The sequence below is a fragment of the Haliotis cracherodii genome, unplaced genomic scaffold, assembly GCF_022045235.1.
Source record: "Haliotis cracherodii isolate W230 unplaced genomic scaffold, xgHalCrac1.p SCAF_1, whole genome shotgun sequence".
NCBI lineage: Eukaryota > Metazoa > Mollusca > Gastropoda > Lepetellida > Haliotidae > Haliotis > Haliotis cracherodii.
This window is the reverse complement of record NW_027266264.1, coordinates 28392144-28410072: the sequence shown is the minus strand read 5'-3', so window position 1 is coordinate 28410072 and position 17929 is coordinate 28392144. Positions and strand designations below refer to the sequence as shown.

The 17929-nt window shown below is 40.9% G+C and overlaps 1 protein-coding gene across 1 annotated transcript; it reads right to left on the bottom strand.

Annotated features, from left to right (window-relative positions):
• Window positions 1-1761: 1761 nt before the first annotated feature.
• On the bottom strand, window positions 1762-17894 carry LOC139462693 (sialin-like). Its single transcript, XM_071244524.1, has 11 exons — window positions 17381-17894; window positions 16299-16492; window positions 13988-14221; window positions 12322-12409; window positions 9618-9713; window positions 8456-8577; window positions 7426-7575; window positions 5216-5348; window positions 4768-4923; window positions 3739-3824; window positions 1762-3081 (listed from the first exon to the last, which is right to left on the bottom strand). The coding sequence occupies exons 1-11, from the start codon at window positions 17472-17474 to the stop codon at window positions 2842-2844; spliced, it is 1593 nt and encodes a 530-aa protein (XP_071100625.1). The 5' UTR covers window positions 17475-17894; the 3' UTR covers window positions 1762-2841.
• Between the last annotated feature and the right edge of the window lie 35 nt (window positions 17895-17929).

Genomic DNA, 17929 nt, shown 5'->3' with positions numbered 1-17929 from the left:
GCAATTATTCAGGATATGAAAACCTTTCGATTGAGATTAGAAGGTTTCTATCAAGATAAAACAATTCGTCTGTCTAGATAAGGACATAACTGGGGATCCCACATGATGACCCACCAGGATGGCGTACAGGGATTCCACATGGTATCCTACAAAGGATCCTACAGGATGGCGTACAGGGATTCCACATGGTATCCTACAAAAGATCCTACAGGATGCCAAACAGGGATTCCACATGGTATCCTACAAAGGATCCTACAGGATGGCGTACAGGGATTCCACATGGTATCCTACAAAGGATCCTACAGGATGGCGTACAGGGATTCCACATGGTATCCTACAAAGGATCCTACAGGATGGCGTACAGGGATTCCACATGGTATCCTACAAAGGATCCTACAGGATGGCTTAAAAGGGATTCCACATGGTATCCTACAAAGGATCCTACAGGATGGCGTACAGGGATTCCACATGGTATCCTACAAAAAATCCTACAGGAGTGAGTGAGTTGGGTTTAAGGTCGCTTTGAACAATATTCCAGTTATATCACTGGATGTCAGCTTGATGTGCAAGGAAAGCCCGAAATGATGTTGGTTTCAGATGGTTCACCACTTTGGTGAAACCCAGAAGCACGGGTGTGGTTCTGACACTGGGGCGAACTGGGTTTGAACCCACAATCATAGCTTTCTGCATGTCATGTCCAAAGAAGGCAACTCTGCACAGCAAATTGTGGCACCTTAAACGACTGGACCACCCATGCCCACTCCCACAGGAGATCACCAACAGCATATACACATATGTAAGGCCAAGCCTAATGATTGACTGTGCTTGCAGCATAAAGGAAGAGACTATATACATTCATTTTAACATACAGTCAAACATTCCCTTAAAAACAAACACACAATGAAAGACAAATGGGTTCTTTAAGGATGAGATTTGACTTTTCTTCGAATATATTCATAAAATACCAAAAACTTCACAAAGGAAATTGTTGGTGTCATTTTACACTTGCAATCTGTACAATGTACATACTTCACAAAACATGATATAACGCACTTGTTGAACTGATGGTCTTACAACATAACCATACATTTGACATTGAAATATTAGCATTGTGTACCACATGAACATTTCTTGGCATCCAGTGTACTCCACAGGAGCATCTGAATACCACTTACATCCAGCATACCAAAAGGGTTGGCACCATCAGCGTCAACTGAAAATTTTGAATTACTTGTTCTGCCAATGGAATGCATCATTTGTCTTAAATACGCAAACTGGGTAGTACTTTGTGCGCAGCATGAACTGCATCCATTATTACTAAAGATAAACACAGAAGCATTTGTCATATGTTCATTTAAGAGTAGATCAAGTGACTACTAACTGTCGGGCAAGGGTATTGACTGTCTCAAATGTTAATAGAGTCATCACTTCTTTAATTGAGTACACGTGAATGAAATTAGTCATGGCAGCCTTTACAACCAATCAACAGTTTTCTGTCTCACATTATATAGTATCTTGGCCGGTACACTTGCTACAAAATCCAAGATGTGTTTTTCCAATGTATCGAGGTATGTCATAAATTATTTTAATGCAGGACAACAAATTTAGTTTGAGACAACAGGGTTCAACTGTACATCAGTATGACTTTATTACTTGCCCATGAAGAGATCACCTGTTTAATAAACATACAGCTGTATTACACATTGTGTAATACCAAAACACGTGCTTACCGGTATGTACTCTCGGAACACGTTTCACGAAAAATATTGCAAGCTCTCAACATCTCTTGGCTTATTCAACGACATTGCGTATGGAGATGATAGATCACTGAGAGGAGCTTAAGCACACTCGATGACCACAGCAACCTTGTTGCTAGGCTGACGTCACATGGCATTGTTTCGCCGAAGGATCTTGCAACAAAATTCCACAAATTACGTCATCGGGTATTGTGACATGATTGTAAACTTTGAGGTGCAAGGCCCCGTTCCACAAGGCGATCGTGCTGTAGCGCAACGACAGTCGTTGGTCTAAGTTTAAGTATGTGAGTTGCGATAACCTTAATGCTACGATAATTCTGTGGAACGGACGCCTGAATTCAAAAGGTAGACCGTTGTATGGTATTAAATTCATACGTTTCAACTTTTGACTTGTTTGAAGTATTATTCTGTTAAACTCAATTGTATTATGCCGTTCATCGTGTAGGTGTCAGCCTATTCACACTCGACAGTATAATTCTAAAAACGTTTTAAATGGCAAGTAATAAATAAAATACTAAACTCGCTACCGTGTAAAAACAATTTTATGAAACTCGTGAACAGTTTTGGTATCTGACTCGCTTTCGCTCGTCAAATACCACATTCACTCGTTTCATAAAATTGGTATTACACGGGAGCTCGTTTAGTATTCTATATATATCCCATCATGGGTTACGAGACATGTTCTACAAAGTGCCTTTGAGGAACATCTTGCAAAGGGTGAATTCAGCAACTTTATATTTACACTGGATATATTGTGACAATAACAACAATGAAACTTATAAACAACGATCATCAATGCATCAAAGTTACTTATTAAAAATGTTTTGTCAACCATGTATATTTTGGCACAGAAAAACCTTGCAAGATTTTAACATTAAGAAATACATGGAGTAATCATTGATCACAATGAAGAGTATCTCAGTAACATCACAGCGTGCAGGTCGTGGCATTTATCACTTTCATGAAACCTATGAAACAACAAAATCATAATCAGGTGACCTCTGGTCCCTCACTCAGAAAGACAACCACATTATTTTTAGTTACACATAACCTTGACATAACAGTACATGAATTACGGGTGATGTCAGGTTTCTGTGTATTCTGGTGGTGGAGGGATGTCGACTTCCTGTTGCGGCGGCGGCTGCCATGTTTGTCTGTGTGTCTGTATATTGGCAGAACTCACACTGAGGGAGCTGCTGTGTGATGGCCTCTCCCTGGCCCATGCCATTTCGTCTCCACGGGCCAGGGCAACATACACCAGCGCACCCACGACATAGATCCCAGCAGTCAGGAAGAAAACATATCGCCATCCCTCAATAGTTTCCTGAAGAACAATCAGAATTGACTACTTGAACTGGGTCTTACATCATCTCCTGACTGTGGGGAAAACTCACCCTGTTGTTTCATGATACAGTCCCTGATGGGTGGAAAGCTCACCCTGTTGTTGGTGATAGAGCCTCTAACTGTAGGAAAACTCACCTTGCTGTTGGTGATACAGCACCTGACTGGGAACACTCACCCTATTGTTGGTGATACAGGCCCTGACTGGGGAACTCACCCTGTTGATGGTGATACAGCCCCTGACTGTGGGGAAACCTCACCCTGTTATTGGGGATACACCCCCTGACTGTGGGGAAACCTCATCCTGCTGGTGGTGATACAGCCCCTGACTGTGGGGAAACTCACCCTATTGTTGGTGATACAGCCCTTGACTGTGGGGGAAACTCACCCTATTGTTGGTGATACAGCCCTTGACTGTGGGGGAAACTCACCCTATTGTTGGTGATACAGGCCCTGACTGGGGAACTCACCCTATTGTTGGTGATACAGCCCCTGACTGTGGGGAAACACACCCTATTGTTGGTGATACAGCCCTTGACTGTGGGGAAACCTCACCCTGTTATTGGGGATACACCCCCTGACTGTGGGGAAACCTCATCCTGCTGTTGGTGATACAGCCCCTGACTGTGGGGAAACTCACCCTATTGTTGGTGATGTAGCCCACAACTGCTGGGGCCAGGAATCCTGGGATGGAGGCTATACCATTAGTGATCCCCAGCATCACACCTAAAACACAAAACATGCTTTGAAAATAACCACTAAAAGTTGCATTAAAACTTCATGCACTATAACATTCAGAATTCAGAATACACAACAAACAGATCATGTTGTGTGAGCAATATTTCTGTCTCATACCACAACATCTTGTATGGCAGTGCATCTTACCAGTTGTTACATGTGCCACTATTTAAACCATAATCATAACTGTTGTGTCTGAGCCAGGAAGTCACCGACTATTCTGAACAAAATGTAAACAAGTCAAACTGATGCAAATATAGGTCATTATCCAAAATTATAGAGAAATTATATATAAACCATGACATGGTTTAGGTCGGAGGAATCACTCGAATCCGTTGACTCTGAAAGTAGAATCAACTAGCAACTTCGACGCTCACTGATTCTACTTCCTGAAAATAAGACTCTCATGATTTCCTGATTGCAGATCTTAAGAGTGTATTACAAGGTCGACTGCCTAGCTGTCATCAGACTTCGACTACATGGGATGTACATGTTCCTAATAATATCAAACACTGGTTGTTGGGCCAACCTTGATGAATTACAGCTGAATTGTTGCTGACTGGTGAACAATAAACAAGCAACAAAAAGTCAGATCAGCAAGGATTTGTCGGGCTATTACTACAAACATAAACTAGTTGAGTAATATTATGAAAAATGAGCAAGTGAATAACTGAATATTGTCTTAAGCTGATGTCAATCCAGTGATTGAGTACACAAACATCGATCTATGCAATTGCGATACGAAGACATGCATCAACCAAGTCAGCGAGCCTGACCACCCAATTCTCTTAGTCGCCTCTTACGAAAAGCATAGTCACCATTTATGGCAAGCATGGGTTGCTGAAGACCTATTCTAACCAAGATCTTCATGGTAGAGTGTTGTAGTGGGGAAGGGAGGCAGCTCTGAAGTATCCATAGAGATGACACTTACCTGCAAATTTGGGAGCAATATCAAGGTGATTGACATTGAAACCTCCCATACTGATGCCATTCGTCCCAAGGGAAACAGTCAAAAGGACCACAGCCCATATATGGTCACAACCGACATAGCTGACGCCGATCACAGCTGCAGCTGGCAGCACCTCACCTGAAAGCAATTTTTTGGATGGGCCATTTATTGTTCTGGAGGAGGGAACGTTTCTTGGAGAATATTTTTCAGTCACTGCTTCAAGGCAAAGAACTTATTTATTACCTTTGGGGTCCAAATAATTGATGAGCATTATAGACGATCAGCGGTTTAACTGAGGTGGAGTTGTAGGAGGTAGATGACCAACAAAACAGAACATGCTCTGCCTACCTAACACGATCTACAAAGCATGAGGACAGGAAAGGGAGTTGGATCCTATAGCCAGGCTAGCTAATGAAAGTATTTAACTGACCTATTAATGTCATGAGCCGACGAGTGGCCAAGGTACTGAGGTAGTTGTTTGTACGGAGATAATCTGCGATGAATCCAGACATCATCTGTGTGATCCATATTGCTACATACGGCAATGCAGACAGCAGACCATCCTGTGGCGAAGAGAATACATGATAAAACATAATACAGTGGAATACATGCTGTAACATCACACGGAAGAATACATGCCATCACATCACACAGAGGAATACATGCCGTAACATAACACAGAGAAATACATGCCGTAACATCACACAGAGAAATACATGCCGTAACATCACATAGAGAAATACATGCTGTAACATCACACTGAGGAATTCATGCCCTAACATCACACAGAGAAATACACGACGTAACATCACAGAGAGAAATACATGCCATAACATCACAGAGAAATACATGCCGAAACATCACACAGACAAATACATGCTGTAACATCACACTGAGGAATACATGCCATAACATCACACTGAGGAATTCATGCCCTAACATCACACAGAGGAATACATACCATAACATCACACTGAGGAATACACGCCGTAACATCACACGGAAGAATACATGCCATAACATCACACTGAGGTATACATACCGTAACATCACACAGAAGAATGCATGCCATAACATCACATGGAGGAATACATGCCATAACATCACATGGAGGAATACATGCCATAACATCACATGGAGGAATACATGCTATAACATCACATGGAGGAATACATGCTATAACATCACATGGAGGAACACATGCTATAATATCACATGGAGGAATACATGCCATAACATCACATGGAGGAATAATGCCATAACATCACATGGAGGAATACATGCTATAACATCACATGGAGGAATACATGCCATAACATCACATGGAGGAATACATGCTATAACATCACATGGAGGAATACATGCTATAACATCACATGGAGGAATACATGCCATAACATCAAATGGAGGAATATATGCTATAAGGAATACAGGTGAATTATATACAGACATTTGTATTGGAATTTAATTTACGAACTCTTGAGTCATATCCATGTACACACCTGGTACAAGTACATTAGTCTGGGACTTTCACATAGAAAGCATGACATTGCAAGTTCAAAGGCTTAGGGCAAAATATTACAGAGAATTGTCATGCTTTGCAAGAATAAAAGGACATGAAATAAATTTCAACTTTGAGAAATACTGGCATATCAAAATACCTTCATGGCATCCAGTAGGGCTGTAACGATTCACCGATACCTATGACATCATCGATACTTAATAGTTACACACGATCGCGAAACACTATACAGTCAAGTCCCGTTTATCCGACATAGCTGGTTGCATATGATTATGTCGGATTAACGAGTATGTCTTAAATTAAGTAGTACCAACGTTCGTCGGTCATAGTTCGCGAAAGGTTCTTCTGACGTGACCTGTAATGGGATGTCCTCGGTGATACTGATAGCGAGAGCTTGTATCTGATTTTAATGAGATTGAGGTAATCTAAGCATGTGATTAATCCTGATTTGTTTATTGAAAGCATTAATTGTTTGTTGTTAAGCAAAGTTTATCTCTGTAGCTTTGTAATATGCAGATAGCAGCCGACTCGTCTCTCATCAAAACACTGGCTTTGTACTCGTGGGCAGATGACCACGGAGTACGCTGATCACTGTGTCGGATTAACGGGACTGATTAATCAGTGATTTTGGTAATTCGTTGCAAATGGAACAGGAACTAATAGAGTTACCACCCATAATGGCAGAAGTAGCATTGCACCACCAGTAAGCATGGCAGAACACAAGGATGTAGTAGCTGAGGACCAGCCGACTAACTGTTACATTTAATAACCATCCCTTCATTTGTTTGGTTTTCTTTGTAAAAGTTTTTGAGATAACAATAAGAAATGTATGAAGAAAGAGGTTTTAGAGCCGAATTTCAGTGATTTCATCATTTCTTACTTTTTGATGTGGTGTATTGTGATATCAATAGTATAGTCAGTCCATATTGTGATACGAATCGTATCGCAAGTTACCAGGCGATACTAAGCTCTAGCATCCAGAGTACTGCACAGAGCCATTTGGAATTCCACTTATCTCGGCATCTGATGTACCAACAGGTGCTAGGCAACCCCGTCCCTCCGAAAACTTAGATATAGGGAGTAAGAATACACTTTCATATATCTTCAGATATACTCACAGACTTGATGTCGAACTTAAGAATTCTCTGCATGAATGTTGGGAGGCAGGTAAGAAAGACGTAGCTTCCCCAGTTGTTGGTAAAACTGACCACAGCAATCCCCCACAATGCACTGCTGGTCAGGATCTTCTTCCAAGGGGTAGGCAGCCTCTGGTATGTGTACACGTCATGTCATCGATAATACCGTATTCGACGTAATAAGCGTCCCGCTCTAATAAGCGCCCACAGCAATATTTGCTAATATATTGGCTAGTGAACAAACCCAATTAGCACCCCTTCCGATTGATCAATGTACACAAGACTTATTTATTCGCGTATAATACGCACTTGTGTGTTATATGCACCCTTAATTATGGGCAAATAAATTCTGTCATATATAAACATTTGAGGCTGTCAGCATAAACCACAAACTTTATCTTTTCACTCTGTTTTTTTTCACCAAAATAATATTTTAATAAGAGCCCCCTATTTCTAATTTTGAGAGCGCCCTGGGCGCTTATTACGTCGAATACGGTAGTTAGATTACAAAGAAGCAGTCTTGTATAAGCTTTTTACTATTAAAACAGTTCTTCAAGGAAAACAAGCATGGTATTATCTACAGAATATCTTAGAACAATCCAGTGATTGACCAACAATCCACGCAATTGGGATACGATGACATGCATCAACCAAGTCAGCGAGCCTGACCACCCGATCCTGTCAGTCGCCTCTTACGAAAAGCATAGCCGCCTTTTATGGCAAGCATGGGTTGCTGAAGACCTATTCTACCCCGGATCTTCACGGGTCCCCCTACAAAGACTGAAACTTTACTTGACAGTCTATATTTTCTAGTGTATGTTATGAATTTTTTAAAGTCAGCAGCAGCAAAGAAGGTGTTTAGGAATTTCAAGTATTTGTATTTCATAACATCAACTTACTTCATCCAGTGTTATGTATAGTTAGAAACAGAAACTGAAGCAGTTTATGAAATGATTAATTACTATAGTAGTATAAACTCACATATGCATTTTGTAATGAAAAACACACTAACCTCTCTTTTCCCAATAGAGTTCTCAATATATTCCTTCTCTGATTTTGAAATACGAGGATGGTCGGATGGTGTTTCATGTACGAGACAGAACCAAGCAATCACCCATACACAGCTTACAGCACCTGTCATACAGTAAACACAGCTTATACAACCTGTCATACAGTAAACACAGCTTATAAAACCTGTCATACAGTAGACACAGCTTATACAACCTCTCATACAGTAAACAAAGCTTATAAAACCTGTCATACAGTAAACACAGCTTATAAAACCTGTCATACAGTAGACACAGCTTATACAACCTGTCAAACAGTAGACAAAGCTTATACAATCTGTCATACAGTAAACACAGCTTATACAACCTGTCACACAGTAAACACAGCTTATAAAACCTGTCATACAGTAGACACAGCTTATACAACCTGTCATACATTAAACACAGCTTATACAACCCATCATACAGTAAACACAGCTTATACAACCTGTCATACCTGAAACACAGCTTATACAACCTGTCATACAGTAAACACAGCTTATACAACCCATCATACAGTAAACACAGCTTATACAACCTGTCATACCTGAAACACAGCTTATACAACCTGTCATACAGTAAACACAGCTTATACAACTTGTCATACCTGAAACACAGCTTATACAACCTGTCATACAGTAAACACAGCTTATACAACCTGTCATACAGTAAACACAGCTTATACAACTTGTCATACCTGAAACACAGCTTATACACCCTGTCATACAGTAAACACCTGTCATACAGTAGACACAGCTTATACAACCTGTCATACAGTAAACACCTGTCATACAGTAGACACAGTTTATACACCCTGTCATACATTATACACAGTTTATACCACCTGTCATACAGTAAACACAGCTTATACCACCTGTCATACAGTAAACAAAGCTTATTCAACCTGTGTTACAGTAAACACAGCTTATCCAACCTGTCATACAGAAGACACAGATCATACAACTTAGTGACTCGATTGATAAGTCATTGTAGGTGTGTATAGTTGATCATAATATGAAACACTAGATTGTCTGGTCCAGTCTTGAGTAATTACAGGCGGATGGAATATTTACCTGGAATATTGCCGGATGAGGCATTCAAGACGTCAAACAACAAACACATGCTCACCAAATATATAGAACACTGATGGCCATCCCCCAAGGATGTCAGACCCACACAGCAGTCCAGATATCGGCATTGAGATCACTGTTCCTAGCTGAGACCCTGCAAACAATAGTAAACTTATCAAGTAGAAAAATGTAGGTAATAATTTATTTTTATAAATCTGATGGTAGAGATATTAGCAAAATCTACATATTTGTTACATTGTATATTTAACCTGCATTAATCCTTAATGTATTTACTGCTGATTTTTTAACAGAAAGACAAAGCTGTGTGAGGTCCAGCTGAAGAAGAAGTTGTCCCCACTAATTGGGTGGCTAATACCGTCACACAGCAAAAAATGAAAATGATGACATCACGGAACATCCCATTCCTGCTTCATCGTTAGATCTGAAGACGTCGTGGGGAGGCAGCCCTGTGATGGTTGGACCACTTTAGACTTAGTAAAGCAGGATAAGTATACAAATGTAAAAAAATACAATTTTAATAAATATTGTAACTTAGTGCTCCTTAATGCATCTGAATTGGATGGTATGGAGGTGGGCATACCTTCAGATGTGATCCTAAGAAAACCCTCATCAAATGTCCAGGCAACCATCACAGCAGCCTTTTGTGATGATCGGGAACCAGGAGATCATTCCTGCCAGAGGGAGAACGAATGGGAGGAAGTCCAGGCAAAGAACAGTAGTAGAAAATAGCTTCTGCTAGAGTCAGAGACTGACTTACCTAGCCAATGCTTGCAACATGTAAGCCTCCTTATCTGGCGTGTTTTGTTTGTTTGTTTGTTGTTTAACCTCAAACTCAGCAATATTCCAGTTATATGACGGCCGTCTGTAAATGAACCAGACAATCCAGTGACTGATATCATGAACATTGATCTACGCAATTGGGATAAAATGACATCCATCAACCAAGTCAGCAAGCCTGACCACCCGATCCCGAAGTCGCCTTTCACAACAAGAATAGTCGGCTCTGGACTGCTGGAGAAGCTAATGGTGTCTGGGGTTGGAGACCTGCAGGGCAACCACCACATGACCAAAACTGTGGATACCTTCGACGCCTTCCAAAGCCATGTCCCTCAGGCAATGGCTTGCAAAGAAAGTGTTGGATCTCCAGAAGCATCCTTCCATGATGAAGATGCAGTTACTGTTGAGAGCCATCATAGAAGTGACCGCTAGGATCTTGTGAGGGTTGTAGGCCCTGGGAGGACCAACACCAGTGGCCTCATAGGCCTGGATGACTGCACGTAACTACAAGGATAATGTGTTATGACTGACTTCTCCTGTGGATGTCCTGGAGACGAGGATGGAAAGCTGTTCCCAGGAACCACGTTGAGTCTTAGATCGGCAAATGAAACCCTCGGTGCACAACTTGGCACAGAAGGAGTTCCACCTCATCTTCAGCACCCACAATCGAGAAGTCTTAAGCACCCACAATCGAGAAGTCTTAAGCACCCACAATCGAGAAGTCTTCAGCACCCACAATCGAGAAGTCTTCTGCACCCACAATCGAGAAGTCTTCAGCACCCACAATCGAGAAGTCTTCAGCACCCACAATCGAGAAGTCTTCAGCACCCACAATCGAGAAGAGTGGTGGGATGAAGACCTGGGATGAAGGAGTTGATTCTTGGCTAAAGTCCAGGGACAGCCCAAGGTGAACGTGCCCTACACTCAAATCAGACCTGGGTGAGGAAATAACGTCTTCTTGTTGAGGTTAAAGAAAGAAGATGCTGAGTAGGCACAAATGGAAAGCCACACAGAAACCTGAAAATGTTCAGACACCATCAGTAGGTCTGAACTTGGCCTTCTGATCTTCAAGTCTGTTGGAGTGCAGCAAAGCTTGGAGCTCCGAATATCATGGTCTTCTTATGATCCTCCAGAACTGCCAACACCGAGTTAATGGCCACCAGGTAGGTAGTAATGGTGCTGCCCTGCAGGTACTCAGAACGGAGATCAAGCATAAATCTACAATTAAGAAGAAGCCATTGTCATAAATAGCACAAAGAGAAATTACAGTAATTTTGAACCTATTATGAAACACGAAGGTTAAAGGGTAAAATAACACTTACTTTTCCAAACGGGGAACTTTAGATAAGAAAATATGAAAGAAAATACCAAGCTTTAAAAAAGAACAAAGAGACTCGAGAGTGTGACCACGTGGGAAATACAAATGGCTAATTGGAACAATAACGCATATGATTTTACAGTGACTTGTGGCCACCATCACGTGCAAAATATTTATGCGACAGTAAAAATATGTGAAAACACAAGCCAAAGAATGATAAAATTCACAATAAACTCTGAATAAAGCAACAATCAAAAGGATGCCAGTATAAAAGCTGGACACTTTATTATACAGGACTTGTCAGTCTGGATGACAAACAGTTATGTGGTTCTCCGTGACGTCATCACTTATGTGGTCATGTGGGCGCTATGTGATGGGATTAGCCACACAACTATGGGGAACAGATTCTTCTTCAGTTGGACCTCGCACAGCTTCATCTCACACAGCAAATGCATTAAAGAGTAATGCAGGAAAAGTTAAAATATTGTATATTCTTTTGTAGTGTTCAATAGATGGTGTACATGCATTTATTCAGTTAGGCACAATAATGGTCTAATTCATTGTGATAGCGAATGATTGATGCAGTTGACAGATATCACCAAACAAAATGACACTATATATTATCTGTTCCTGGCAATGAACTCACCTGAGTATGAGAAGCCTGCAAGTTTAGTCCGCTCCCAGACTGGGGCCCAATTTCCCCACATGGCATGCATAGCAGGAAACGTCACACCCTGGAACATATCACATAGCAGGAAACGTCACACCCTGGAACAGATCGCATAGCAGGAAACGTCACACCATGGAACATATCACATAGCAGGAAACGTCCCACCCTAGAACATATCACATAGCAGGAAACGTCACACCCTGGAACAGATCACATAGCAGGAAACGTCACACCATGGAACAGATCGCATAGCAGGAAACATCACACCCTGGAACAGATCGCATAGCAGGAAACATCACACCCTGGAACAGATCGCATAGCAGGAAACATCACACCCTGGAACATATCACATAGTAGGAAACGTCACACCCTGGAACAGATCACATAGTGGGAAACGTCACACCCTGGAACAGATCACATAGCAGGAAACGTCACACCCTGGAACAGATCACATAGCAGGAAACGTCACACCCTGGAACAGATCACATAGCAGGAAACGTCACACCCTGGAACAGATCACATAGCAGGAAACGTCACACCCTGGCACATATCACATAGCAGGAAACGTCACACCCTAGAACAGATAGCATAGCAGGAAACGTCACACCCTGGAACATATCACATAGCAGGAAACGTCACACCCTGGAACAGATCACATAGCAGGAAACGTCACACCCTGGAACAGATCACATAGCAGGAAACGTCCCACCCTAGAACATATCACATAGCAGGAAACGTCACACCCTGGAACAGATCACATAGCAGGAAACGTCACACCCTGGAACATATCACATAGCAGGAAACATCACACCCTGGAACAGATCACATAGCAGGAAACGTCACACCCTGGAACAGATCACATAGCAGGAAACGTCACACCCTGGAACAGATCGCATAGCAGGAAACGTCACACCATGGAACATATCACATAGCAGGAAACGTCCCACCCTAGAACATATCACATAGCAGGAAACGTCACACCCTGGAACATATCACATAGCAGGAAACGTCACACCCTGGAACAGATCACATAGCAGGAAACGTCACACCCTGGAACAGATAGCACAGCAAGAAACATCACACCCTGGAACAGATCACATAGCAGGAAACGTCACACCCTGGAACAGATCACATAGCAGGAAACGTCACACCCTGGAACAGATCGCATAGCAGGAAACGTCACACCCTGGAACATATCACATAGCAGGAAACATCACACCCTGGAACATATCACATAGCAGGAAACGTTTCTGCATCTCTGCACAGCAAATTCCATCGCCATACATGACTGGACTATCTGTGCCCCCATTTGATAAAGGAGGGTAGAGATTGCACAAAGCTTCCTTGTTTTTTTAACTTTGTGTACAGATTGTTTTCCGAAGGTGGTCGAAATAACAATTAATATAAACTTTAAAAAGACTTGATCTCTTTAGAACTATTGTTGGTTGGGTGAAGCAAAGAAATTTTTATTAAATTTGTTAACTTGGAAGAAAAATATCACGATTCAGCAAATGTTTATTTCACATGTGTTAAATGTTGACAGAGTGAATTTGTAACCCAATCAAAATCAAAATGACTTAAATCTTTCAAAAACAAGAACGAAGAAAACGTCGATCAGTGAAAAAGGAAGTGACTGAATTACCTCCCCTATGCCCTCCAGGATTCTGAGAGCGTAGAAAGCATAGAGGTGCCACCGAGCTGCTAGCGGTGTGAACAGTGTGAGGACTGATGTGCACAGAATTCCAAATCCAAAGATACGCTTGGCGCCATATCTCTCTGCCAGGAATCCACCCGGCACCTGCGTCGTAACGTAACCATAGAAGAAGGCACCGAGGATGAGGCCTTGTGTCTGTTCATCCCAGTTGAACTCTCCACTCTACAAAGAGAACTCAGAGAACTGAACACAATTATTTGCATTGGCTATCCACATTGAGTTTTCGAGGCTAGATATTCTATTTCATAATTTACAAGTGTTATAGTGACATATCATTGGTGGAAGGGGTACCGGTGGCCCAGTCATCTAAGCCGCCGCGATTCGCTGTTCAGAGTTGCGATCCCCGGGCACGCCAGAAACCTATGATTGTGGGTTTGAATCCCGGTTCGCCCGATTATGTTTCTAGGTTTGTCAGCACCATACCCGTGCTCGTGGGTTTCACTGAAGTGGTAAGCATCTGAGACATGCATCACTTCGGGCTTTCCTCCCACATTAAGCTGACACGCCGTGATATAACTGGAATACTGTTAAAAGCGACGTTAAACATAACTCACTCACTCACTCTAACTTGATGAGAGAATTTCTATCTAATCTGTCTGTCCGTATGCAAGAGTAGTTCTATCAAAACAATACCATGGTATTTAGTAAACAGCAAAAGGCACCACTTCAGGATCTGTTTGATATATCTGCCAAGTTTCGTTGAAAGATCTTGATTGTGTTTTTAGTTGTGCTCCGGACATGAAATCCATCCCACCTTTAGCTCCCCAAGTCCAAATTGTTTCCATGGAAATAAGAAAGATAAAAATGCCAAAAATCAATAAACAACAAAAGGCACCACTTCAGGATCTGTTTGATATATCTGCCAATTTTTGCTGAAAAATATTGAACAGGTTTTAAGTTACACTCTGGAAACAAAATGATTATGGACGGATGTTATCAGGCAGCATTACTGCATATGTTCATGGACATTCACAAGCACAATTGTATTTAGTAAATGAAAAGCACCTAAAAAAATGATGTTTAGTCAAATCAAAGTGTAATTCAAGGTCGTTTCAAGTCACTTTGGTTATTTTCAAGACCTTTTCAAGACAGATACCAATTTAAATATTCATGTATGTGGAATTTAAGGAATCATATATTCAACCAAGAAATTTATTTCTATTAAAAAAAGGATGACAAAAATATCTTTAACAAAAAATGGTTACTTTTATTTTCAGCATTTTATTCTCAGCTCTCTGTTGATACATGCTATGTTTGAGTCTGAACGTTTGTTGCAGATTTTTTAGTTTGAAATGTGACAATGTCAGTTTCAAAACCTTTAAATTTTAAAAAGTGTATATATTGTGTAATTCTATGCAGTCCGAAATATGTCTTGACGGAATACTGTATTACTCTACAACTCTGGGAACAATTAAAAAAACCAAAAAAAAACTATTTTGGCCACAAACCCAACACTAGAATGTCTCTGTTGTCAAATTCATGCAATAATTTTTATATGGATGCTGTAACATGTTTTATGTTTTGGTTTGTCAAAGGAAGACTCATAACTTAACAAACAACATGTTGATTGTTCCAGTGTGTCTTTACTTCTCTGAGCTTATACCATAAGACAAGAGTTACTTCCCTTGTACCGAATATAACAGTTATGTGCACTTATCATAATAACGCCACAATCGCGATGTTATAATGTGGAATATACACTGAGTTGCATTCGTGACTAGTGGGCACACATATGCCTTTCATTGGACAACTGTGATGAAATACAAGAACAATACAAGTTGGCAATCTCACCTTGACTGGTGTGCAGAATTTGGAATAAAATCCATATTCTTAACAGGCATCATTTTTCTTATTACTTTTCCTTGAAATACACAACCAAAATCGACAGTTTAACAAACACTTATGCAAGACATGTAAATAAATGCATTTCAGTCATGTTACCCTCCAACTCTGACCCTTGAAGATTCCGGGGTAGAATAGGTCTTCAGCAACCCATGCTTTCCATAAAAAGTGACTATGCTTGTCGTAAAAGGCGACTAACGGGATCGGGTGGTCAGACTCGCTTACTTGGTTGATGCATGTCATCGATCCCAACTGCGTGGATCGATGCTCATGATATCAATGACTGGATTGTCTGGTCCAGACTCGATTATTTACAGACCGCCGTCATATAGCTGGAATATTGCTGAGTGTGGCGTTAAACAACAAACCAAACCAAACCAACCAACTCTGTACCTACGTTCTGTGAAGGACTTGATGTGTTGTATAGTGGTCTGCATTGGGAGGTGGAGTCATTATTGTGTGTGCTGGAGGATGTGTTCGCCATGGCAACCATTGCCATACTGAGGTTGACGCGGAGACAGTAGACGTTGAAGAATCCCATGAAGGCCATGAGAGCCAGGAAATGTCTCGCCTGAATCCACTGACATGACGCTGTTGACCAACAATGCAATCATGGTTATTTGTGAGCATGCAGAAAACAAAACTCGATATTCAACTTCTTTTACACAAAAGTGTATGAATTATTTCCCAAGTTCACTGGCCAGCAGCGCATGTAACAAAACAGTTGCAAGTCCTCATCATATTTTACTAGCCAAAACACTTCCGATGAACTCAAAAAGACTAAATACGGACAACAGACTTTCACATCAAATGATGCCTTAACTGACTTGATGATTCGTAGAAATAAGTATGTATTGGCTAAAATGTTTAACAAGACAGTCAGGCCAGCTTACGGAAATGTCACAAGCCCAATTTAAACAGGATAAAAATCAGTGGCATTTGGCTAGCGGCAGGCAGCTATTTTGAACACTGTTTCACACTTCCTGGATATGTTATATTAGCCATGGTGGCTCACTTGGATACGTAGTCAACAATTCAACATAGACAGCTACTGAGCAAAAGAAGCTGTCAGTGTTGATATTAAAGTATTTCCTCCATAAATACCCAGGAAAAAGTAACATTCTTTTGGTATATTTTAGAGCAGAATTTTGATAATTTTACCACAGAATTTGTCTGATACAGATAAGCTCACTTGACTTCTGAACAGTCAGATGACTAAACATTTATAATAATGAAAATATTGATATGCAGGGATTTATCTAGACCTATTCAGAGGCAGCTTTTAGGTCCCAAGTCTGCAGGAAATGTCAAGTCAAGGGCAATTAGTTTAGAATTCTAAATAAATCCCAGTATGGGTAATACATTCTAAGTGAGTTTAGAAATTATTTTCCAGTTAGGGATAGACACAATAATAAAGAGATATGATTTAAATAAATACAAATGATCTTAGACTGGTAAAATATTACAACAAATAAATACCATCTTCTCTCTGTTTCGATTCTGTACCATCATTCCGGATCAGCGGTCGGCATTCTTCACTTTCAGACTCGGAATGTGATAGAGTACGAGACATGTTTTCATTTACGTACAAATACAATGATTGGAATGATTTACCAATACGATCTACTGTCAGAATGTCGTTATCTATCGGAATTTAAGCACCTGGTAACGATTCACAAGTCTGGAATGTTTTTTTTTCAGTTTGGTATTAATTCTAGTTGGGCAGTGCCAGACACTTGTCACATTGTCCGTGTCAGGTCAAACACAGATCTATACTGTCCACTGTTTCAGTCAGGACAAAGCTGTCATTCACACAGGTTGCTGGTTAATTAGCGTCACATGCGATCAATCCATAGCGGCACAAGTGGCAGCCTTAAGAGAAGAATTACTGATTTAAAAAAAAAGTTAACCCATGATTTCACAGTTCTAAAAGGAGTCAAACTACACCGAGAAGACTGTAAAGCTAGCACACGACATCCCTTATCCTGTCACAATGTTGATATTGATTCAATGGCACGTGATTCTTGA

Coding starts and splice junctions, on each gene's coding strand:
- LOC139462693 (XM_071244524.1), bottom strand. CDS start 17,474: ATGTCTCGTACTCTATCACATTCCGAGTCTGAAAGTGAAGAATGCCGA. Junction 12,410..13,987: donor TCCTGGAGGGCATAGGGGAG/GTAATTCAGTCA, acceptor GATATGTTCCAG/GGTGTGACGTTTCCTGCTAT. Junction 3,825..4,767: donor TATTGCTCCCAAATTTGCAG/GTAAGTGTCATC, acceptor TTTGTGTTTTAG/GTGTGATGCTGGGGATCACT.